This window comes from Schistocerca serialis, chromosome 5, assembly GCF_023864345.2.
Source record: "Schistocerca serialis cubense isolate TAMUIC-IGC-003099 chromosome 5, iqSchSeri2.2, whole genome shotgun sequence".
In the NCBI taxonomy this organism is placed as follows: domain Eukaryota; kingdom Metazoa; phylum Arthropoda; class Insecta; order Orthoptera; family Acrididae; genus Schistocerca; species Schistocerca serialis.
The window spans coordinates 625,784,804-625,810,521 of NC_064642.1; the positions used below are offsets into that span (position 1 = coordinate 625,784,804).

The 25,718-nt window shown below is 39.8% G+C and overlaps 1 protein-coding gene and 1 non-coding gene across 2 annotated transcripts in view; both read left to right on the forward strand.

The window, feature by feature from the left end:
- Window positions 1-25,354, forward strand: part of LOC126481381 (trypsin-7-like) — a 138,461-nt gene extending 113,107 nt beyond the window's left edge. Inside the window, exons 6-7 of the mRNA XM_050105095.1 lie at window positions 7,023-7,080; window positions 24,559-25,354. Of these exons, the coding sequence (XP_049961052.1) occupies window positions 7,023-7,080; window positions 24,559-24,680 (180 nt within the window). The 3' untranslated portion in view covers window positions 24,681-25,354. The remainder of the gene's footprint in view (window positions 1-7,022; window positions 7,081-24,558) is intronic.
- Window positions 22,221-22,295, forward strand: Trnas-uga (transfer RNA serine (anticodon UGA)). Its single transcript has one exon. It is a non-coding gene; the product is annotated as a tRNA-Ser (tRNA).
- Window positions 25,355-25,718: the final 364 nt, after the last annotated feature.

The window sequence follows — 25,718 nt, forward strand, 5'->3', positions numbered from 1 at the left end:
TGCAGCTTGAAACATCTCGGGTGGGATGTTGGCTACCTCCCTCGCTATGCTTATCTTCAATCTCCAACATGTGTTAGTGCCCCATTGATAAACCATGACCTTCACTTGACTCCACTGCCAGAAATCATCTGAGTACATGAGTAGAAATCTGGAGATCTTGGTGGCCACACGACTGAACGACTGACAAATGAATCGGTTTTCTCCATATGTGTTACGGAGTCGCCAAGTGACCTCATGAGCAATGTTAGTTGGAGCTCTATTGCGCGTCAAAACGGCTGAGTCCGAAGCACCTCTCTCTCATAGAGCAGGGATCACATGTTGGCAAAGCAGATCACAGTAATATGTGCCATTCATACTGCATGTCGTTGGGGCCAAAGTTCCTGAAAGAAAAATGAATCAATCATGAACTGTGCCAGAAGACCACTCCACACAGTGACACTTTCACTATGCAGGGGAGCTTCATGAACGTCCGTTGGCAGGACTATCCCCAAATGCGACAACTGTGAGTGTTCACTGCCCCAGAGAGCATGAAGTGCGCTTCTTAACTCCACAAAATGTTCCAAGGCCACAATCGTCAACTTGAACCCTTGCAAGAGGCATAAGAGCAGAGTCTACTCGAAAGTCTGCACCACCTGGCAAAAGTTGGTGAGTAATACCACGTCTGCACCACGTGGCAAAAGTTGGTGAGTAATACCACAACTGTTCACAGCACTTTTCGAATGGTGGACCATGAAATATTCAGCTGTCGTGATACAACTTGTGCCCTGCTTGAAGATCGCACACTGCATCTAGCATTCTCAGCCATGGGAACAGTAACTTCTTCAATAATTTGTGACGCAACTGGCCATCGGCCTCTCCCAGGGAAACATGCCAGAACATTCGATATTCAACAGCATTCCAAAACACTCCAGCATGTTCAGGAATGTTCCACAATGATCCAGGATGTTCTGGAATAGTCTGGAATATTCGGAAAGATTCCAGAGTGTTTGGGATCATCCCAGAACATAGCAGATAATTGTGGAACATTCCAGATACTCTTGAATGTTGTGGAATATTCTGGAACATTGTGGACAGTTCTAAACCTTTTTGGAAGGTCCTGAATTCGCCACTAGTGGGCTGGCCTTGGTAGGGGTATATAAAGGAAGACCCGTCGTGATTTCGAACGACAGGAACCGAAAAAGTAATGCAGTGAGTGAATAAAAACAAACAGTGAAATGTGAGTAGTCAGATTGATACAGTGACTGAATATAAATCGAAAATAAAATGTGAAAGCTGTTTAAATTGTACTTAGTGTATTTGTTAACAAAAAATTATTTGATTTATATTTTAAACAATGCCCAAATGTAAAAGAAAAGGAGATTTTTGCCAGTTCTGAAGCAAAACGGCGAAAACAAAGAGAACACCGAAAAATGAGAGAGACGAGGAGCGCAAAGCACGTTTAAGTTCCCAACGTACGGCAATGAGCACCGTGTGAGAAGCAGAGAAATGAATGAATTGAAGAATCAAGAACTGCGACACAATCTTATAATAAAAGACTGCGAACTCAAGCCAGCCATGAAAACATCACCCTGCGAGAAGCACGGACGAGGACAAGTAAACAGTACAACCTAACAAATAAATCATTCCACTACGACCCTACAAAAGAATATAACAAACACAAATATGTCTTAATCGGAAAAATGGTTAACATCTGCCAATTTTACAACGCGAAAAAATTCAGTAGAGAAAAACCAGAAATCTGTTGCATGAATGGAAAAATTCGATTATTACCACTGGAAGCACCTCTGTAGGAATTTTTACATTACATGACCGAGGAAACTCCAGAATCAAAACACTTTTTCAAAATATAAAACGGTACAACGCCTGCTTCCAAATGACTTCTTTCGGTCTCACTTCGATCAATGCTACTAATCCGATCATCCAAGGACAAATCTTTCATAACATGGAAGAGCATAAATTCTGCTAATATATTTCATCGGAAACGAAGAAACAGAAATTGATCAACAAAGCACGAATATCAGTGGATTGAGACGGACGAGAAGTAGACCAAGATGTACAGGGGATCTTACATAAATACAATCAACTGATTCACATATTCAAAACAACACTAGACTGCATGATTTCTGACGGCTATAAAGTTATAATTCGAGCCGACAAAAGACCATCTTGAACATCGATTCAATGCACCACAGATAAACGAAGTCGCCATCGTAATTGTGGACAATGAAAACACCAGTAGTGATATAACCTTTACAACAAAGAAGAGGACTGTATTGCAGAGGCACACGGCTCATATGATGCCCTCCAACATCCATTAATATTTATGCACGGAGACGACGGATATAATTTTAATGTGAAACATATCCAACATGAAACAGGCGTAGAAACGAGTAAAAAAGTCACTTCCAAGGAGTTCTATGCTTACCGCTTGGTGATCAGGAAATTGGAAGTTTGTGGTCAGTTCCTTTGTGACCAAACTGCTGCTTAATCCAACTGAAACTAACTTTACGCTAAGGATAAATGGTTCAAATGGCTCTGAGCACTATGGGACTCAACATCTGTGGTCATAAGTCCCCTAGAACTTAGAAATACTTAAACCAAACTAACCTAAGGACATCATACACATCCATGCCCGAGGCAGGATTCGAACCTGCGACCGTAGCAGTCGCGCGGTTCCTGACTGAGCGCCTAGAACCGCTAGACCACCACGGCCGCTAAGGATAACACACACACCCATGCCAGAGGGTGGACTCGAATCCAATGGCGGAAGCCAAGCGAACCGTGGCAAGACGCCCCAGACCACGCGGCTATCCCGCCCAGATACAATTAAACGTACAAGCACGTTCTCAACACTAGCCGTTTATTGCAACAATTCCTAGTAGGTATGTATGCAGAAACAAAAGCGGAATAGATGGTTTACATAACACTGAAACAGATGAAACTACGCACGGAAGAATACATCCACCTTCGAGACGCAATCATAAATGACGGTAACAGTGGCGATATTGGAACACTGGTAATCTTACACTCATCATACATAGGATGTCACACATGCGCGAATACACTCAAAATGACATGACCCACATAAGAAAATATAGACTACCTGACCTCTTCATAACATACACCTGCAAGTCGTCATGGCCAGAAATCAGAGAACTAAGAAACGGACATACCCCCATGCATCGACACGACATGGTAGGGCGAGTTTTCCGACAAAAGCAATTGAGATTTACTGAAGTCATCACAAAATACCACATCTTTGGAACCGTTAGATGCTGGATGTATATATACAATGGGATGTCAAAAACGAGGACTGCCTCACTCGCACAATCTCATATGGTTACACTACAGAATTCATCCCACAGATATCGACAGAATCATCCAAATTGAATTTCCCATTCCACAAGCAAATTCGGAACTGTGCTACATAGCAGTGAACAACATTTTTCATGGAACATGCGAACCTTTTAAACCCCAATTCGCCACGTATGAGCGCTAGAAAATGTAAAAGCAAAAAAGTAGAAATGCCCAAAACCATACTTGGATGACACACAAATCGTAATTGATGGCCTTCCCAAACACAGAAGATGAGCACCCAAAAACGGTGGTTCACAGCGACGAACTGCAAATATATAATCAGTCGGAAGTACCACATAACGCACTATTTTCCAAAATGTTCCAAGCACACACAAACGTAGAATACTGCAATTCAGTGAAATCCATCAAATATGTCTGAAAGTATATGAACAAAGACGGTGTGACATGGCGGTATTTCAAATAGTCAAAGATAGCGAACAACAAAACAGAAACGAGATCCTCATGTACCAAATTGGAAGATACATCAAAAGTAACGAAGCAGCGTGGCTAATTTTCGGTTTTCCCATACACGAACGCGAACCAACAGTGCAACATGCAGAAGTACATTTGGAGAATGGACAGATAGTTTACTTCACGAAAGACACCGCCAGAAAAATTGCAAGCGAACCACCTCAGAACACATCATTAACAATTTTTTACAAACTGTGCCAAACGGATCCTTTCGGGAAAATATTATTACATGTCGACGTCCCTAACTATTATACGTGGAACACAACAAGAAAAATCTTTCAATGACGAAAACAAGGAATTCCAGTAGAAGAGCATCCAGGAATCACGAAAATTGGCGCACCAGGCCGAGTATACAACGTACATCCGAACAACATCGAATGTTTCTATCTCCGAATGTTGCTACACGAAATACGGGGACCAACAAGTTCCACAGATCTCAAGATTATTTACGACTACTTGTGCCAGACGTAGAGATGCGGGCCAACACTTTGGACTAATGGAAAACGACAACCACTGGGAATCAGCATTACAAGAAGCCTCACTCACAGCTGCAGCTGAACAAATGAGAGATTTACTCGCTGTAATTCTAACAACATGTAACCCATCGAATCCAAAATAGCTATGGGACTCCTTCACAGAGAGTATAAGTGATGACATACTCTACCAAATCCATAAAGCTCATCGTGGACTGACCGTGGAATTCAATGACAACCTCTTCAATGAAACACTCATTCGCCAAGAACCAACCTAAATGTTTAGCAATAAACAACCAGACCTTAGGACAAATTGGGATGCACGCACAAAAAGAAAGATGCTATTAGTGTGCTAAACTTCGAAGTTACAAAAGAATGAAGCTACAACATCAACGAACTACTTCAGTACACTGCTCACAACAAATCACTCCTCAAAGATAATCAAAAGGAAATTTACAAAGTTATTATGGACCGGATCGACAACAAAACTAGCGGAATTGTTTACTTGGATTCAGCAAGCGGCACCGGCAAAATGTTTCTAGTAAATTTGTTGCTGAACAACACATCGCACTTGCACTGGCAGCATCCGACATTGCAGCCATACCTGTGGAAGGAGGATGCCTACAACTACCGTTGAATATAGCCGAAGAACAATTGCCGGTATGTAAAATCTCGAGAACGGATGAACTTCTGAAGCAAGTTAAAATTTTCTTCTGGGACGAATGAACAATGTCACATAAAAAATCACTGGAAGCCATGGACAGAACATTGAAAGACTTGATAGGAAACTCTGAGGTGATGGGAGGAGCTCTACTCATACTCTCAGGAGATTTTCGACAAAGATTTTCTGTTATCCCCAAGTTAACACCAACAGACGAGATCAGTGCATGCTTAAAAAACAAATCACATCTCTGGCCACACATTCAAATACTGCGATTAACAAAAAATATGAGAGTTGAACTATTGAAAGACAAAACGACAGCACACTTTGCTCAGCAACTTTTACAAATACGCGAAGGCACAGATCCTGCTGACCAGACGACCGGCCTCATTAAACTTAATGCAACATAGCCACTGCTGAAAACGAAATCTTCGTCAAATTTATCCAAAACTCATTCACAACTATACCAATCCGACTGGGTATTTTAAAGGGCAATTTTGGTAATTACAAATAATATTGTCGACAATATCAATTTCAAAAGAAAATTCCCGGTGAAGATAGAATATACAAATCGATTGACATGACGGTAAATGTTGAAGTAAGTATGAACTTCTCCACAGAATTTCTAAACTCTCTGCAAATACGAGGAATGCCAATACACTGCTTTTGACTTAAAATTTGATCTCCGATCAAACTACTCCGAAATCTCAACCTACCAAAACTATGAAATGGAACAAGGATGATCGTCAACAGCTATCGAACATCATCATCGAAATCGAACTTATGACCTGAAAGTACAAAGGACACACATTACTTATCCCCAGAACACCACCGAGCTCTGCTGAACTGCAATTCAAATTTAAAAGACTGCAATTTCCAATCAAATTAGCCTACAGTTTTACAACTGACAAAGCGCAAGGGCAAACTTTAGAATATTGCCCCACAATATCAAAGGTTCCTGCTTCTCTCACTGTCAACTGTATATAGTTTGCTCTCATGTAGGAAATTCGAAACATTTGTACATATATACGCCAGATAACACAATGAAAAATGTTGTTTATAAACAAGTATTACAAACAGTCGTAAGTCATAATATGTTTTCAATATTTTTTTATGTCTTATACAAGTATTGTAAATAGTTAAAACATGTTATCAATAAAAAGTTTTTACTTATTATGCTTTAAAGTTTATCCTTTTACTCCAACCACCACACAATCTCATATCAACTTCCTTTGCAAAGCTGGTTACCCCAACTAGTGGATTGATACCCACGAAGAGCAGCAGCACTATTGCTATTGTTTGTGATAAAACAGCTTTACAAGTAAATTCTGCTCCCTTGCCCGGACCCATGTTAACTGTCTGTAACTGTAAAGCACACTGATTCTTGTGTTTCAGCACTATGTTGCTATACTGTTACTGGCAAATCCTGACACCGACACCGCTAATAACACAAATCCTGCAGCACTCAGTCTAAGCAATACTCCTCCTATAAAGCTGTTTTATCACAAACAGTAGCAATAGTGCTGCTGCTCTTCCCATATAGTAAATAGCTTTCTGTCTACACTGGCTCAGTAGCAAAACACTCTGTACATATCTGTCACATAACAGTATTGTCAACACATAACACAAAGACACACCAGCAGTTTCCAAAGGTCATTCCTATAAACAAATGCCTTAACATAAATTACTGATCAAACAGTTGGTCAAACAAAAAAGTGGAGGAGAAATCTTTGTCAGTAATTTGTCCGTAATTTTTGGAAGTGACTCATCAGTAAACTTCGAAATATCACTCTGTATACTATAAGGTCTTAAGCAAAAATACTATGAATCCAGATAATATAGATCATTTTCACTTCATAGAAATATACTGTGCACATAGATAGCTGTATATAAACTTGGCCATTGCAATATCACCTGTCTTATGAATGTAGAGTTACTTTCATTTATAAGGTGTTACACTAACATTAACAATGGTTCAAAATGTTAACTGATATACGAAAATCATATAGTATGTTACACTTATCATTTAATGACTATTGGATTTAAATATTCTGTTGTAGGGTGACAGTGGTGGACCTCTTGGCAGGGAACGTGATGACAAAAGGTTTGAACTCATTGGTAAGTTTCTACATAGACCACACTGTTATTTCTAAATCTGGCCTCCAATACAATAAAAAACGTTAGTTTATGGACAAACAAAATTCTAAATAAGATATAAATAACAATGAGGAAAACTCTGCAGAACACTAATAGGGTTACTGTAGGATTAAACAAGTCTATAGCACTAGGTGAACATTCACTTTTATCTCTCACTAGAAGAAATGTCAAATGTGAAAGATACAGAGTATATGCATAAACCACTGTGACGAGGGGTGCAGTGATAAATTGTTATTAGAACAACACTGTTAAATAGATCCTCACTTTTTATTCATGGAACATTCCACACAACAAGTGTTTGAGGCCAGCGGAGGAGTTTCCCAATTTTTTGAGAAAAAAATTTAAGTACATTTAGTTCACAAATCTGAAAAACAGGACTGAAAGGCAAAGGTCCCGAGTTTGAGTCTCGGTCCGGCACACAGTTTTAATCTCCCAGGAAGTTTCATATCAGTGCACACTCCACTGCAGAGTGAAAAATCTCATTCAGGAGTGAATAGTTTCTGAATTTTAAATTTACACTGAAAGGCTTCCTTCTGACCTACTTCTTTGATTCTACATAACAGTTGATCACTACAGTTTTAAAGCATTTTGCTGCCTGCCTTATTTCTTTGTATATATTATCATAATTTTTTATTTCCACCTTTTAACTACTTTCTGTTTATTTAATTTCTAATTTTTTAAAAATATTATGAATTGTGTAGCGAGGTACAATGAAACCTGAGAAAAACACATAATGCTAATGGTGTACATAATGCTGTCTTGTATAAAATTAATTATACTTTCCAAACTTTTTGCAGCTGGGAAATTACACTCACTTAGAGAAAAAAAGAATAATGATTTTCCTGGATTTTCCAGTGTGCTTCAAAATGCTTTCTTAAATACTCAAAATAAGTCCCACAATGAGACTGCTTTACATTATATCATCACTTCCTCATCAGACCAGAAGGGTATTATCTCCTGCACATTGGTACTAGTAGAATCCTAAACCATTCATAAATTAACATTTGTGAAAATTTAAAAAGGATACATGTGACTGTAGCTAACCCAACACATCTCTGCTGCATAACAATATACAAATAATTTGGATTACACAACTGTTCATGATCCCAAAGACACTTGAGACTGATGTGAAGTCTGTAAGTACTATGTCAGAGCTTACGTATGTTGTAACACATCTCACCAATATACGTCCTGGAAAACCTATTACATATGGTTTTACGGTGGGTAGCGTGAAAGCTTTAATTACAACCTCAAAAAATAAAGTTACACACTTAATTTTTTGTTTGTTTGTGTTTATATGTCTGCAAACAAACATAATGTTATTTACGTCTCTCTCTCTCTCTCTCTCTCTCTCTCTCTCTCTCTCTCTCTCTCTCTCTTCCTTCCTTTCTTTCTTTCCTTACCCTTGAGGTGACAGCCGAAACTTTATGACTAGTTTAGAAGATAATTGAACAAATTGCTGACCATCATCTCCTAGACATAATATGTGCTTGGAATATTCACTCAACTGTCTTTATTTATGATACCCATACTAACATTGAGCTGCTGATTTTTGAGTTATATAATTCTAAACTATGCCATGTGGTTATTCGCCATAATCAACTATAGAGTACATTGAGCAACTTAAATAATGTACATGCAGGAGATCCACTTTGCTAACCAACTGAAGAAGAAGAAGATTCAAGAAGACTAGCAATAATTATACTGATTTCAAGACGCATATGCTTGTCTAACAGAACAGAAAATGAAATTTCTCTTGGACAGGTGTACGTCTCAATGTCATTATATTTAACTATTTCTAGTATCTTCTTGAACCACCATGTTGTAAAGATGGCACAGGGTTCTCTTTTATGTGTACACTCTAGTATATTTGTTCAGTGTACTCCATGGACAGCTGATGTGAACAGCCACATCGGGAGGTTTGAGTTACGTAACTCCAAAATTGATAACATAAGGCATGTGTGATCATCTTTTAAGATAGCTGAGTGCAATATTTTAGTTACATATTATTTGCAAATACTGATGAACAATTAACAGTTCTTCCAAATAAAATATTTGCAAATACTGATGAACAATTAACAGTTCTTCCAAATAAAAATCAATTCACAGATAAAACGTTTTCCAACACATACAAGGCATGACACAGATGATATATAATGAAGAAACAGTCAGTCTTGTTTGCAGATATGAATTTGTTATTTATTTATCAATGACACATTTTGCCTGATTTAAGTGTGCTCAGATTGGCCGAATGTTAGATGGTCTTGGTACATGGGATACCAAGCATGTCGAATGTCTCAGTAAATAATCAGCCTCATCAAACATTTGGAAATGCTCCATAATGTCCTTGTTGAAGCATGTCACTTAGTAAAATGAATGCACAACAGGATCAGGACTACACAGATCTGTCATCATACAAACATGTCAGAAGTGTAATTGTTTATATCCGGGCCATGCATGTAGTACCTGGCCAGCGAGGTCACCTGATCTCTCCCCAATTGAGAATGTTTGGTGCATTATGGGCAGGGCTCTCCAACCAGCTCAGGATTTTGACCTTTTAGTGTGCCAATTGGACAGAATTTGGCACAATATCCCTCAGGAGGACATCCTAGAACAATCAATGCCAAGCCGAATAACTGCTTGCGCAGAAGAGGGTCAATGCGTTATTGACTAGATCAATTTATGAAGCCCCTCCTCCTGAATAAATCATCCAGTTTTTAGAAATTGTAATTGTAGTAACCAAGTAACCCACAAAACTAATCCAAGTAACATAGATAAGGCTTTATTCATAAATCTATAAACAAAAACAGAAATGAGCCTCTCACAACTCCACACATAACAAGACAAAAGGATCGTACAGAAGGTGCAACAAAAGCAATACACAGAACACCTGATGCGAATGGTATGAACTAGAAGAACGTATAAGGGTGAGTCAGCACTGCTCTGAGCATATATGGGCACAAGTCACAGGTCGACACCATGGCGGAGACTGTGCTATATGCATGCTTCCTACAGGCAGCCTCTAATGGCCGGATGGCTGGCCCAAGCTTAAACAATAGTGATTGGTTTAAGAACACACGCACACAGTAACACTACACTCAGTGCACTCACATGTACATGGGTTAAGAACGGGATAGAGTAGTAATCAGTTATTTGTCTGTAGGTGTCCATCACATCTACCAATTTCCTTCCCATTTGGGTAATTCCTTCATGGTGTGTCGTTATTTGTTGTCTTAGAGTATAATTTGCAGTGTACGAAGTGGGATTCTGTTTGTACTCACTTTGGTTATTCAATGTGTGACTGTCATGGAAGACGGCCTCATTTGAGAGAAAGCCATGGATTTAGTGTGGAACAATTTTATCAGTCACAGGAACACATTTGCTTCAAAGTATTTGAGTCCTCTACTGAACCTATTTTTAGAATGTGTTGTGGATATAGTAAACTATATAAAAACAGGCCTGTGAAAGGAAGGTTTTTAAAAAATTGTGGATGATATGAGATCTGAATATACACAGTGAAACAGAATGACATTCATTAACTTTCAGAGATCATTGGGGATTACCTTCAGTATAAAGCCACATCCACACTTGACATAAATTCAAGGTGCAAAGCAGCACAAGACAGAGCCAAACTGTGGAGAACAGAACAGCATGTTCGTAGTTGTGCAGAATGTTCCAGTATGTGTGCACGCACTACAATAAAAATTCAAAACGAGATACACCATCCAAACAGAGCGAGCGTGAACAAACCATTTCCTTTGATGTACCGACACTGCACAGATCTTGCTTGTTGTTGTGCAGATCAGCATGGTATGAAGTCAGCAATGATCATGTAATACCTCTTTCTCGGTTTTGTGTGGCACAGTGAGGCCGGTTTGAGTGCGGCTTAAGAGTACCAGCTCGTTACAGAGTTATTGCATTTCGTTTGGTTTCTTGTATCTGTATTGCAATAAAAATAGTGCACAACAGCGCACATGCCGATGGTATCCACTGTGTGTTGTTTCCTTTCACTTAAGGTACCTGCCATTGACAACAGTAATGCCCTCTTTAACTTGCTACCCACAAGTTTGCCGTGATGTACAACAGTACTATGGGTAGGTTTACTGATGAGGAGTTGGTTGATATGCACCTTGTGTGTGGGTTAACTGAATGTTATGGACGACCAGCATAACAACATTATGCTGGGCTGTTTGACATGGATGGCAACCACAACAGCCAGAGTATGTGTTTCATATGAGGACTGTTTCATTGCCGGCCGGAGTGGCCGAGCGGTTCTAGGTGCTACAGTCTGGAGCTGCGCAACCGCTACGGTCGCAGGTTCAAGTCCTGCCTCAGGCATGGGTGTGTGTGATGTCTTTAGGTTAGTTAGGTTTAAGTAGTTTTAAGTTCTAGGGGACTGATGACCTCAGAAGTTAAGTCCGATAGTGCTCAGAGCCATTTGAACCATTTTTTGATTGTTTCATTACTCTGATCTTTGTGTTGTATGATTTGCTGACTGCATGTTACAGACTTCTTCACTGTTGTAAAGGTATTTACGCAGAAACAACGGTGATTGCAGTAACAAACCAAATAAATCACAATTACATTATTACTCTGTAATGTGCCGCTGGACACTATAGGTCCATTATACAAAAATACTCAGAAGTTATTCATGAACAACCTCTGAAAATTTGTCAGTACAGTTCTGGTTCACCCTGTACATATTTGTTGTATTATTGTCACTATAATCCGTATGAGGATGCAACAGGCACATTTTAAAATAAATGACTTCAGCTTTAAAAATTAAAAAATAAAGAAATAAAGCTAATAAAAAGTATGGAATAGAAAAATTAATGAAGTTGGTATCAATTTTAATTCCCCCCATAAAATTGCTTTTTAGTCTCGAATGAATCTGATTCGTCTTGCAAAATATAATCTGTATTTGAAGCTTACTTAATAATTCAAAAGTACTTTCATGTAGATAATGTCCAAAAATCTGCATGAATTCAAGAGTCTTTCAGAGCCAATGCTATGTAAAAAGCTGAGTTTTTAGTGGTCACTTAATAAAGAGTAGACATCGAGCACAAACTGAGGTGGAATAGGATATTAGGGTAGCTGTGATCCGTTCGATTTTGGGATGCAAACAGCTGTGTAGCGAAGACCAACTCATATATCCCATTAACACTATAAATGATGAAATGATAAATCTGTTCAATAAATAATGTATGAATTGAATATATATTTTGCATTTATTACTATATTTTTAAAATAAACTAACATGAGCAACCCCCCTCCCATGAACCATGGACCTTGCCATTAGTGGAGAGGCTTGCGTGCCTCAACGATACAGATAGCCGTATCGTAGGTGCACCCACAACGGAGGGGTATCTGTTGAGAGGCCAGACAAACGCATGATTCCTGAAGACGGGCAGCAGCCTTTTCAGTAGTTGCAGGGGCAACAGTCTGGATGATTGACTGATCTGGCCTTGTAACACTAACCAAAACAGCCTTGCTGTGCTGGTACTGTGAACGGTTGAAAGCAAGGGGAAACTAGAGCCATAATTTTTCCCGAGGGCATGCAGCTCTACTGTATGGTTAATGATGATGGCGTCCTCTTGGGTAAAATATTCTGGAGGTAAAATAGTCCCCCATTCGGATCTCCGGGCGGGGACTACTCAAGAGGACGTCGTTATCAGGAGAAAGAAAACTGACGTTCTACGGATCGGAGCGTGGAATGTCAGATCCCTTAATTGGGCAGGTAGGTTAGAAAATTTAAAAAGGGAAATGGATAGGATAAAGTTAGATATAGTGGGAATTAGTGAAGTTCGGTGGCAGGAGGAACAAGACTTTTGGTCAGGCGAATACAGGGTTATAAATAAAAAGTCAAATAGGGGTAATGCAGGAGTAGGTTTAATAATGAATAAAAAAATAGGTATGCAAGTAAGCTACTACAAACAGCATAGTGAACGCATTATTGTGGCCAAGACAGACACGAAGCCCACACCTACTACAGTAGTACAAGTTTATATGCCAACTAGCTCTGCAGATGACGAAGAAATTGAAGAAATATATGACGAAATAAAAGAAATTATTCAGATAGTGAAGGGAGACGAAAATTTAATAGTCATGGGTGACTAGAATTCGACAGAAGGAAAAGGGAGAGAAGGAAACATAGTAGGTGAATATGAATTGGGGGTAAGAAATGAAAGAGGAAGCCGTCTGGTAGAATTTTGCACAGAGCATAACTTAATCATAGCTAACACTTGGTTCAAGAATCATGAAAGAAGGTTGTATACATGGAAGAATCCTGGAGATACTAAAAGGTTTCAGACAGATTATATAATGGTAAGACAGAGATTTAGGCACCAGGTTTTAAATTGTAAGACATTTCCAGGGGCAGATGTGGACTCTGACCACAATCTATTGGTTATGAACTGTAGATTAAAACTAAAGAAACTACAAAAAGGTGGGAATTTAAGGAGATGGGACCTGGATAAACTGAAAGACCCAGAGGTTGTACAGAGTTTCAGGGAGAGCGTAAGGGAACAAATGGCAGGAATGGGGGAAGGAAATACAGTAGAAAACGAATGGGTAGCTTTGAGGGATGAAGTAGTGAAGGCAGCAGAGAATCAAGTAGGTAAAAAGACGAAGGCTAGTAGAAATCCTTGGGTAACAGAAGAAATATTGAATTTAATTGATGAAAGGAGAAAATATAAAAATGCAGTAAATGAAGCAGGCAAAAAGGAATTCAAAGTCTCAAAAATGAGATCAACAGGAAGTGCAAAATGGCTAAGCAGGGATGGCTAGAGGATAAATGTAAGGATGTAGAGACTAATCTCACTAGGGGTAAGATAGATACTGCCGACAGGAAAATTAAAGAGACCTTTGGAGAAAAGAGAACCACTTGTATGAATATTAAGAGCTCAGATGGAAACCCAGTTCTAAGCAAAAAAGGGAAGGCAGAAAGGTGGAAGGAGTATATAGAGGGTCTATACAAGGGCAATGTACTTGAGGACAATATTATGGAAATGGAAGCGGATGTAGATGAAGATGAAATGGGAGATAAGATACTGCGTGAAGAGTTTGACAGAGCACTGAAAGACCTGAGTCGAAACAAGGCCCCCGGAGTGGACAACATTCCATTGGAACTATTGACGGTCTAGGGACAGCCAGTCCTGACAAAACTCTACCATCTGGCGAGCAAGATGTACGAAACATGCAAAATACCCTCAGACTTCAAGAAGAATATAATAATTCCAATCCCAAAGAAAGCAGGTGTTGACAGATGTGAAAATTACCAAACTATCAGTTTAATAAGTCACGGCTGCAAAATATTAACGCAAATTCTTTACAGACAAATGGAAAAACTAGTAGAAGCCGATCTAGGGGAAGATAAGTTTGGATTCTGTAGAAATATTGAAACACGTGAGGCAATACTGACCCTACGACTTATCTTAGAAGCTAGATTAAGGAAAGGAAAACCTACGTTTCTAGCATTTGTAGACTTAGAGAAAGCTTTTGACAATGTTGACTGGAACACTCTCTTTCAAATTCTGAAGGTGGCAGGGGTAAAATATAGGGAGCTAAAGGCTATTTACAATTTGTATAGAAGCCAAATGGCAGTTATAAGAGTTGAGGGGCATGAAAGGGAAGCAATGGTTGGGAAGGGAGTGAGACAGGGTTGCAGCCTCTCCTCGATGTTATTCAATCTGTATATTGAGGAAGCAGTGAAGGAAACAAAAGAAAAATTCGGAGTAGGTATTAAAATCCATGGAGAAGTAATAAAAACTTTGAGGTTCGCCGATGATATTGTAATGCTGTCAGAGACAGCAAAGGACTTAGAAGAGCAGTTGAACGGAATGGATACTGTCTTGAATGGAGGATATAAGATGAACATCAACAAAAGTAAAACGAGGATAATGGAATGTAGTCGAATTAAGTCGGGCGATGCTGAGGCTATTAGATTAGGAAATGAGACACTTAAAGTAGTAAACGAGTTTTGCTATTTGGGGAGCAAAATAACTGATGATGGTCGAAGTAGGGAGGATATAAAATGTAGACTGGCAATGGGAAGGAAAGCGTTTCTGAAGAAGAGAAATTCGTAAACATCGAGTATAGATTTAAGTGTCAGGAAGTCGTTTCTGAAAGTATTTGTATGGAGTGTAGCCATGTATGGAAGTGAAACATGGACAATAAATAGTTTAGACAAGAAGAGAATAGAAGCTTTTGAAATGTGGTGCTACAGAAGAATGCTGAAGATTAGATGGGTAGATCACATAACTAATGAGGAGGTGTTGAATAGGATTGGGGAGAAGAGAAGTTTGTGGCACAACTTGACTAGAGGAAGGGATCGGTTGGTAGGACATGTTCTGAGGCATCGAGGGATCACCAATTTAGTATTGGAAGGCAGCGTGGAGGGTAAAAATCGTAGAGGGAGACCAAGAGATGAATACACCAAGCAGATTCAGAAGGATGTAAGTTGCAGTAGGTACTGGGAGATGAAAAAGCTTGCACAGGATAGAGTAGCATGGAGAGCTGCGTCAAACCAGTCTCAGGACTGAAGACCACCACAACAACAACAACATGAGCAAATTAACTCTGTGTTTCAATTCAAGTACTTCTGTCCCTTTGAAAAAGGTCTTATGTCTTCAGGACACCGAGAAACACAACAGTTTGGCACTCACTGAACTACACCATTTTGATATGGTGGCAAATGTTCAACCCGTCCTCCATAATAATATATGGCAATCAAGATTGCATTTTATATCCAATGGCACCCCAAGCCCTCACACTTTTGCTCATATCAGACAGCACTGTAAGATATTCTGGTTTCTCCACAACTGAAGTCAGTGCTACAGTATGCATGCCACTATACCAGACTGCCATTAGTCCAATGTCACACTGTGTAAAATATCAACAAAGTCAGTTTCACAATTATTTCAGCAGTCCAGCAATGATTCAACATTGCATATATGTGCTGCAATTTGTCCAGTATTCACTCATCACTACATGAGAGCCTTATCTTTCCACTGGTTCTACACACACCTCGCTGTCATAAGAGCACACCCAGTATGACCCAAATTCAGTTTTGGCATGGAATGACTGTGTTGACTCAGAAATATAAAATTATTGACTTGATGTCACAGCTTAAGTGAGAATAGTTCAGAATATTTAACAGAAATGACAAAAAAATATCAATGATATAACAGCACAATTCTGAGCCATTCTAGGAAACAAAATGATGGTAACAAAGTTGCCAAATATATTCTATAAGATTGTTACATTCAAATTACACTAGGGACAGGAAGAATATGTTCTTACAGCCAAACCTTCTTGAGGTACACAGCTTGCACGTCAATAACACAGTGCAGTCAGCCACAGAGTTGACATGGGGCCAAATGAATAGATCAATGAGTTTATTTTCACTTCTATAACTAGGATAAGAGGAACAGCATAGTTACAAGTAATACTCAGATTCACTGACTGAAACTTGAACAACACAAAATAAGGGCAGATGGGAATTCTTTGAGTGGCCTTCCTCTTCAGAAACTGTCAGAATTATTTTTATTTTTTGTTTTAACCACACTGGATACTGACAAGGCCATTTATCACAGCAAATGCACTGTAAACATTATGAGGAGGTAATATTTTTTGTGCTTTTGACCATTATAGACTCAAAAATAGTTTTTCTAGGAAAGCTTTCATTGGCACTATCCCAAAGGCTACAAATAATAAAGTTTCAAATCAACAAATTGAATTTTGTGGTATATTTACTTGTAACGATCAAGGAAGTGGTCTTAAAACTCCACGATTAAATGAAACCAACCAATGTGCACAGTGTGAAATTCAGGTCTAGCCTCTGCTAACATGAAGAGTGAAACAGTTGACACCAGAGAATATACACTCCTGGAAATTGAAATAAGAACACTGTGAATTCATTGTCCCAGGAAGGGGAAACTTTATTGACACATTCCTGGGGTCAGATACATCACATGATCACACTGACAGAACCACAGGCACATAGACACAGGCAACAGAGAATGCACAATGTCGGCACTAGTACAGTGTATATCCACCTTTCGCAGCAATGCAGGCTGCTATTCTCCCATGGAGACGATCGTAGAGATGCTGGATGTAGTCCTGTGGAACAGCTTGCCATGCCATTTCCACCTGGCGCCTCAGTTGGACCAGCGTTCGTGCTGGACGTGCAGACCGCGTGAGACGACGCTTCATCCAGTCCCAAACATGCTCAATGGGGGACAGATCCGGAGATCTTGCTGGCCAGGGTAGTTGACTTACACCTTCTAGAGCACGTTGGGTGGCACGGGATACATGCGGACGTGCATTGTCCTGTTGGAACAGCAAGTTCCCTTGCCGGTCTAGGAATGGTAGAACGATGGGTTCGATGACGGTTTGGATGTACCGTGCACTATTCAGTGTCTCCTCGACGATCACCAGTGGTGTACGGCCAGTGTAGGAGATCGCTCCCCACACCATGATGCCGGGTGTTGGCCCTGTGTGCCTCGGTCGTATGCAGTCCTGATTGTGGCGCTCACCTGCACGGCGCCAAACACGCATACGACCATCATTGGCACCAAGGCAGAAGCGACTCTCATCGCTGAAGACGACACGTCTCCATTCGTCCCTCAATTCATGCCTGTCGCGACACCACTGGAGGCGGGCTGCACGATGTTGGGGCGTGAGCGGAAGACGGCCTAACGGTGTGCGGGACTGTAGCCCAGATTCATGGAGACGGTTGCGAATGGTCCTCGCCGATACCCCAAGAGCAACAGTGTCCCTAATTTGCTGGGAAGTGGCGGTGCGGTCCCCTACGGCACTGCGTAGGATCCTACGGTCTTGGCGTGCATCCGTGCGTCGCTGCGGTCCGGTCCCAGGTCGACGGGCACGTGCACCTTCCGCTGACCACTGGCGACAACATCGATGTACTGTGGAGACCTCACGCCCCACGTGTTGAGCAATTCGGCAGTACGTCCACCCGGCCTCCCGCATGCCCACTATACGCCCTCGCTCAAAGTCCGTCAACTGCACATTCGGTTCACGTCCACGCTGTCGCGGCATGCTACCAGTGTTAAAGACTGCGATGGAGCTCCGTATGCCACGGCAAACTGGCTGACACTGACGGCGGCGGTGCACAAATGCTGCGCAGCTAGCGCCATTCGACGGCCAACACCGCGGTTCCTGGTGTGTCCGCTGTGCCGTGCGTGTGATCATTGCTTGTACAGCCCTCTCGCAGTGTCCGGAGCAAGTATGGTTGGTCTGACACACCGGTGTCAATGTGTTCTTTTTTCCATTTCCAGGAGTGTAGAAAGGAACATCAAACCCTGACAGAATTTTCTAGCATAGGTGCAGTCTCTAACAATCTCAATGTCGACAGGACAATCGCTCCTTATCTTCCTTAGAATATGCCATGAGTAAGTGAAACTGGCATTTAGTCTACATTAATAGAAATAACAAAATGTTTCATCTACTTGTAATGACAGCAATATCACCACTGCTGGTGCACTGCCAATAAAAGTAGAAGCAAAATGCATCTGATGAATGAACTTGTCCACCTTCAGTACACTTAAGAAAGGGAGAGAAACTAAAGTAACAACAAAAGGTCCACAAAGCTGGGTGTGGGGTAGAGTTTCTATGCAGTGCCTTGCAATTTTGCTCTTAATTTAATCCCTGCTGATTTCACATTAACGAAGTATCTAATCAGAATATTTATTTGGTGCAACTGTGAGTACAATCTGGTAGGTTAAGTTGTACTCCACTTGAAACTGAATATGGCTCAGTCAGTGACAATAATTTTAATTTCCAACACCTGCTCACAACATTTGCAATTGGTTCCAACCTGCTCTGACTTTTATGTTGCCTGCTTCATGAAAGTTGTCAGGACAGTGTTGTGACACTGACAAACTGCAGACATGAGCAAGTGTTCACTGTTGTTGGCTATTAACTATTCTTAGCTGCATGTTGCTCACTACAGTAATTCATAAAATAAAGTAGAGCTTATTCTACTGAATAGCTCAATGGCAACTACTCCACAAGTGAAATAAATAAGGACTAGGATGATATTACACAGTACCCCCCGTGAATGAATATGACAGTACAGATGGACAGGTGGTATTAAAAGATATGAACAATGTGCAGATGCTCCTCATCGACGAAGCCAAGCTACAGTTATTATTCAAAAGTGGAAGTTGGCTGCATCACTGAAGCTACACTAAATTTCTGCCAGGAAAAGAATTAGTCAATTGTGTGTGAATATCACTGACACTTCTGTAGCAAGTGAAGACGACAATTAGAATAAAATATTCACTTTCAAAAAAACTACCAGCAACTCACACACCAAACAGTTTCGCTGTCCTACTGTCGGACAGAACTGGTGGGTGGTCCAAAAATTGTGGGCATCTGTGACCTCAAAAGATTTGTAACAGAGAGTGTACAGCAGAAGGCCTCATGTCCATTCAACTAGCATGCAATTTATAATATGGGTCTAGCAAATGTGCTGGTGCAGCACATATTAGTTGACTCGCTATTTTGTGGCAAGTAAGATCCAAACACAAATTTTCACCAGAAAATGGCATAAGTTGCAACATTTTGAAAATTGAGAACAGTGTTCATGGGCAGGTGATTGAGAGGCTGCATGCCTTAACTTTATGGTTCATCTGACTGGATAGGATCGAACCCAGCCCATTAGATTTAATTACACCAGCCATCCCAAGTGTGGGTTTTAGATGCGCCCTCATCTTCATCCCAGCAAACTTTGGACTGATCAATGGCTTTAATTTTAGTTGAGTATTTGATGATTAGGATTTTAGGACAACTATGAGAATGACTGTTAGATATAACTTGGGTCGTACATAGACACAGAACCCCGTTAATGCTGATAAATGAATATTCTCATGGGTTTCATGCAATTCTTCTGTGAATGTGTCATTGTTAGTAGCTCAGCAACCCATTAAACATCTGTATCCTCTCTCTATGGTAAGATCAAGGTGGCAGAAACTTGTAGCACCAGCAACTGTCAATACTTTGCTTCCAGTCACCTAGTTCACAGAATTCCATGTGACTTAAGCACCATTTCACTCCAATGTGTCAGAAACATCAGACTAATATGTCCAACAATGGGAAATCCACGATGGAATGTAACAATATTGTGAAAAGGAACTTGCAACTCACCATACAGCAAAGGTGCTGACTCGCAGATAGGCACAACAAAAAGACGGTCATAAATTTGCTTTCGGCCAGTATGGCCTTCATCAAAAATAGATGACACACACACACACACACACACACACACACACACACATTCACACAGACGCAACTCTATCTCTCTCTCTCTCTCACACACACACACACACACACACACACGACTGCAGTCTCTGGCAACTGAAGCCACACTGCCACTAATATGTCCAATCTGTTGCATCAATTTCTCTATTTTTTGTTATTATTGTTGAATGGCTGTCCATACAACAATCAGATTTCAAACACCATCACAGATTTAGTTTTGCATACACACTGAGTTACAAGTCTGTACTAATTGTACTTCTCTTACCACTGAAAGATAAATGCATACTGATATGAAAAGTAAGGATCACAAAATATAAGACTTTTGTTACAAAAAAGAACTTATGGATATCTACACTACCAGGTTTACAAGCAGACATGCAACTGAAATCCTCTATTGAATAACATAAATCTTATTGCTGGTATTGGTTACTGAATCTACGATGACAGAGATGTAGATAAAAATGTGTCAAGACGCAAAGAGTTTAAAATGCTTTGGGAAAATAAAAACAGCATTAAAAAGCACAGATCACAAAGACAGTTTTTATTACTGGCTACGATACTTGTAGATGACTATTTTCCATGTGTTATGGTAGAAGAAAATTGACCCTTTTGTTAATTCCTAATGTTGGTCCAAATGGCATATCAGTATTTGATTCCTGGAAGTTATTTTTGGGACACATGTGAGTTGACAAAATCTTACTAGCATTGTGTCTCCTTGCATTTTGTCTTGTGTCACAGACAATAAAGATTTACAGATCAGCATTAATGGAAAAGCAGGGGTCTCATGAATTGATGGGCAGTCTAAAGTTGTAGGATTAGGACCAAGTGATGCTTTTAAATGTATTTTCCAGCTCCTCAAAGTAAATTTTGACAACTGTTTCCCATCAGAAACCTTAAAGAATCCCTTAGATAAACTATAAAACAGAAGAGAAATAGGCAGAGACAAAGCAAGGGACACTCCCAGGCTGGAAAACATTAAGTGTTGTTTTGCTGCTAAATGGTTGAGTTAAAACAGTAACAGATGACAGGGTCAAAAACACGTTTCATTGCTATTATCTGAAAGCTAAAAGAATCTAAAAGGAGGAAGCAGAAGCAGACAAGAAGGCATATAATGCTAGGTTCATTTCTGAAGACCACAACCATGTAAACTGGCCTGAGAACTGGTTAACGAACACAGAAAAAGACCCAATGCTCCATTGCAAACTTTCAGCCATGATGATTTTATCAAATATTTTATTGATCCAGAATGAGATTTTCACTCTACAGCGGAGTGTGTGCTGATATGAAATTTCCTGGCAGATTAAAACTGTGTGCCGGACCGAGACTCGAACTCGAGACCTTTGCCTTTCGCGGGCAAGTGCTCTACCAACTGAGTTACCCAAGCACGACTCACGCCCCGTCCTTACAGCTTTACTTCTGCCAGTCCCTCATCTCCTACCTTTCAAACTTTACAGAGGCTCTTCTGCGGACCTTGCAGAACTAGCACTCTGAAAGAAAGGATATTGCGGAGACATGGCTTAGCCACAGCCTGGGGGATGTTTCTAGAATGAGATTTTCACTCTACAGCGGAGTGTGTGCTGATATGAAACTTCCTGGCAGATTAAAACTGTGTGCTGGACCGTGACTCGAACTCGGGACCTTTGTCTTTCGCGGGCAAGTGCTCTACCAACTGAGCTACCCAAGCACGACTCACGCCCCGTCATCCTCACAGCTTTACTTCTGCCAGTTCCTCGTACCTCTGCGAAGAGATTCTGTAAAGTTTGGAAAGTAGGAGACAAGGTACTGGCAGAAGTGAAGCTGTGAGGACGGGGCATGAGTCGTGCTTGGGTAGCTCAGTTGGTAGAGCACTTGCCCGTGAAAGGCAAAGGTCCCGAGTTCGAGTCTCGGTCCGGCACACAGTTTTAATCTGCCAGGAAGCTTCATTTTATTGATGTTGTTGGGAATAACATAGCTGAAGTACCACATTTATAAATTAATATTACAAGCAATATAAGCATTAGCAATTGTTGCACCTTCACCAGGAGGAAAAGAGCTTCCAGAGGACCTACCAAAAACTGTGAAAGATTTTAAACACTCTGTCAGCACAAATACATATGGCATGGCATGCTTTTCTGAAGGATAGTGTATCTGATACTGCTGAACCTTTGGCTGCTGTCATTAACCAATGCCTTGAGGCTGGTATTGTTCCAGACCTCTTGAAACAGGCAAAGACAGCACCAGTGTATAAATAAAGTGATTCTAACAGTCCATCCAGCTGTAGACCAATTACTTCAATACCAATACTAGCAAAAGTGATTGAAATTATTATGAAGAACCAACTGTTATGTTGTTTTGAAGACAACAACCTCTTCGTGGTTAACCACCATGGATTTAGAAGAGGGGAATCCACATTTACTGCAATGCTTGCTGTAATAACAAAAATAATGGAAGCATATCAAGAAAAGAATGACATGGCCTTAATTCTTTGTGATCTAAGCAACGCATTTTATTACATCTCTCAGAAGATACTGTTGAAAAAATTAAAATCTCATGGAATAAAGGGTGTCGTTTTTAGAGCTCTGACTCTTACCTGACAGACGGCAGAGTGTTTGTATCCAGCAAGTGATGTTTCACGAAATGGCACTGGAACATGGTGTACTGCACGGCTGCATACTTGGCCCTCTGCTCACTTTAATATTTGTCAATGACTTAAGTTGTGATGGTCATAGCCTACTCTTTGCAAAAGACAGAACATAAATGACTAACAGTAAAATTCAGCTGAGGCACTAAAGGATGCTAAAGCTTTGTTTGAAACAACCAAAATGTGGTTCAAAGCAAAATAAAATGAAACTGAATGAAGATAGAACCAGAAACTATATACAGCCTTGGTGACGGTGGTCCCATAGCAAATGTTGATTGTGTAAAACTCTCAGGAATCACAACTGACAATAAGCTGATGTGGACAGAGGACACAGCGTATGTGTGTTCTAAGCTCTCAAGAGTAATTTATCTCCTCAAGAAGCTCAAATGTGTGATAACAGATTAGTACTCAATGCAATATTTTATGCACTGTTGCACAGCCACATCACATATGGACTGCTGCTGTGAGAACACTCTGCTAGAAGTAAAACCATGTTGCTCCTACAAAAGACTGTAAGAATAATATCTTCCAGCAAGAAATTTGACCACTGTAGACCATTTTCATGCAGGCAGGAATAATTGCAGTATTTGGCCAATATGTTCTCAACTCTCATGTCAATATAAAAGAAAATCAAGAATTCTTCTGCAAGAGACAAGAGATTCACAACCACAAAACACAAAATAAGGCCAACACTGATATTCCAAGCTGTTGCCTAAGCAAGGCACTGGACAGTTTTCCCAAAACAGCCACCAAGAAGTCAACCATCTATCATCAGACATTAAAACGTTGCCACTGAGGATGTTCAGAGCTAGACTGATGTGCATGCTCAAGCAACACCAACTATATTCTGTAAATGAATTTTTCTCTACAAGTGGAACTGTACACTGGTCAATATGATACCAGCACATTTGAACCCAAAACTGGAAACATTTAAAAGGTGTGAAGTGTTGTTTATAACCACTGTTTATATCAGTTTGTGTAATGCATCTTGTCTTTTATCTTAGTTTTAGTAGTAGTTTCAGTATATAATCATTATGATATGACACAACTTGTCTGGCCATGGTCAGTGAATTATGTCGACTTAGTAACATTAACATTAATTCTATCCTCAACGACACATGCACCTTTCTGCATCTTAATTTGTTTAGGTGCTGTTCTATACATGCTCTGAGTTTGAATTCAATTTGACTACTATTGCTGCAAGTTGTAATTTTCATATACAAACATTATATCTCAATCACTCTTATTTTGTCTCACTATAATGCAGAATATGCTGACACTCGAATCCCAATTTTATCATTAAGAGTTTTAGATAATATATCATTATGCAAGTAGTATGTATGTATGAGCACAACTACCCATTACTTTAGACTTTCTGAACTGAAGCAAAAGAACTTTCTCATTGCAGTAAACATTAATGTATAGTCTAGTACTGTAAATCTGTTGTCTGACATTAGAACACTTCAGGTAATGAAAATATGCAAATCAAAATATTTCACATAAGCTGTAACTAATTCATTTTGCACATTTCTTTGCAGGGGTAGTTTCCTGGGGCAATGGCTGTGCACGTGCTGGTTATCCTGGTGTTTACACAAGAGTCACACGTTATCTTGATTGGATTCGTGTAAATACAAGAGATGGTTGTTATTGTGACCAGTAAACTTGAACAATGCGGACTTTTAACTATGCACATTTACTGTGATCAAAAACTGGAAACATTCTCCATGTAGAGTGAAACACTGGTACATCATCAAACACTTCAGCCCATCAACTAAATAGAAGAAAAATATCTCAGGGAAATAAAAATTATGTGCCAACAGAAAACCATGCTCCCTAAATCAACACCATTCATTAAATATGACAATAATTGTAAATCAGCATATGGATACAGATATTCACTGTTATCATAGTCAGTAACTTTGTTGGAAATATGATGCTGGGACAATATGCAGAAAATTGCCATAAAGAAATCCCCCTTGGTACAGGAGTACCAGTATCCCACGATATGACCACCATGGTTCTAACATTGACAGTTAACATCTCTCTCCTCTATAAAATAGTTTTCAGGCTAGGAGATTGGTCTTACATGAAAAATTAACTAATATTGATAAGCAAAGTGTTTCAGCTGAACTGTAGCTATTATGAACTTGTTATAGGGATGACCAACATATATAGAGTTTTAAATTAACAGGAAAACTATTGATCAACTTGCCAACTGAGAGGTGGAAGATGAATTGTTCAGTGATTTTAGATTCCTTATTTATTTATTTATTTTCATTTTATGTATTTATATGATGATCAATAGAGAGAAGAGCTTAATGTGTTTCATATGGAACAATGATCATGTTATTAACTTTCAATTTCTTACAATTACTTTTGTAATAAATACAATGAAAAACCTACGTGGAAAATAAAAAGTTATACAAAGAAAGATGCCAATTCATCATATAAAGCACTGGACAGTAAATGGATAGAGAGTGCGTTGATTCAGTAGATCATCTACTGGAGTTCCTATCAGCACCTTGTTACGTCCCTGTTCAGTAGTCAATGCCAGTTCTATAGGATGACTGGTTCTCCTTCCACAGACTTTTTTTTTTACATTTCTTTGTTTACTTTAATAACAATAATGATCTGAAACAATGCCTCCTTAATTCACATTTACAAAACATATATAGTGCAGTATCTTAACTGTTACTGA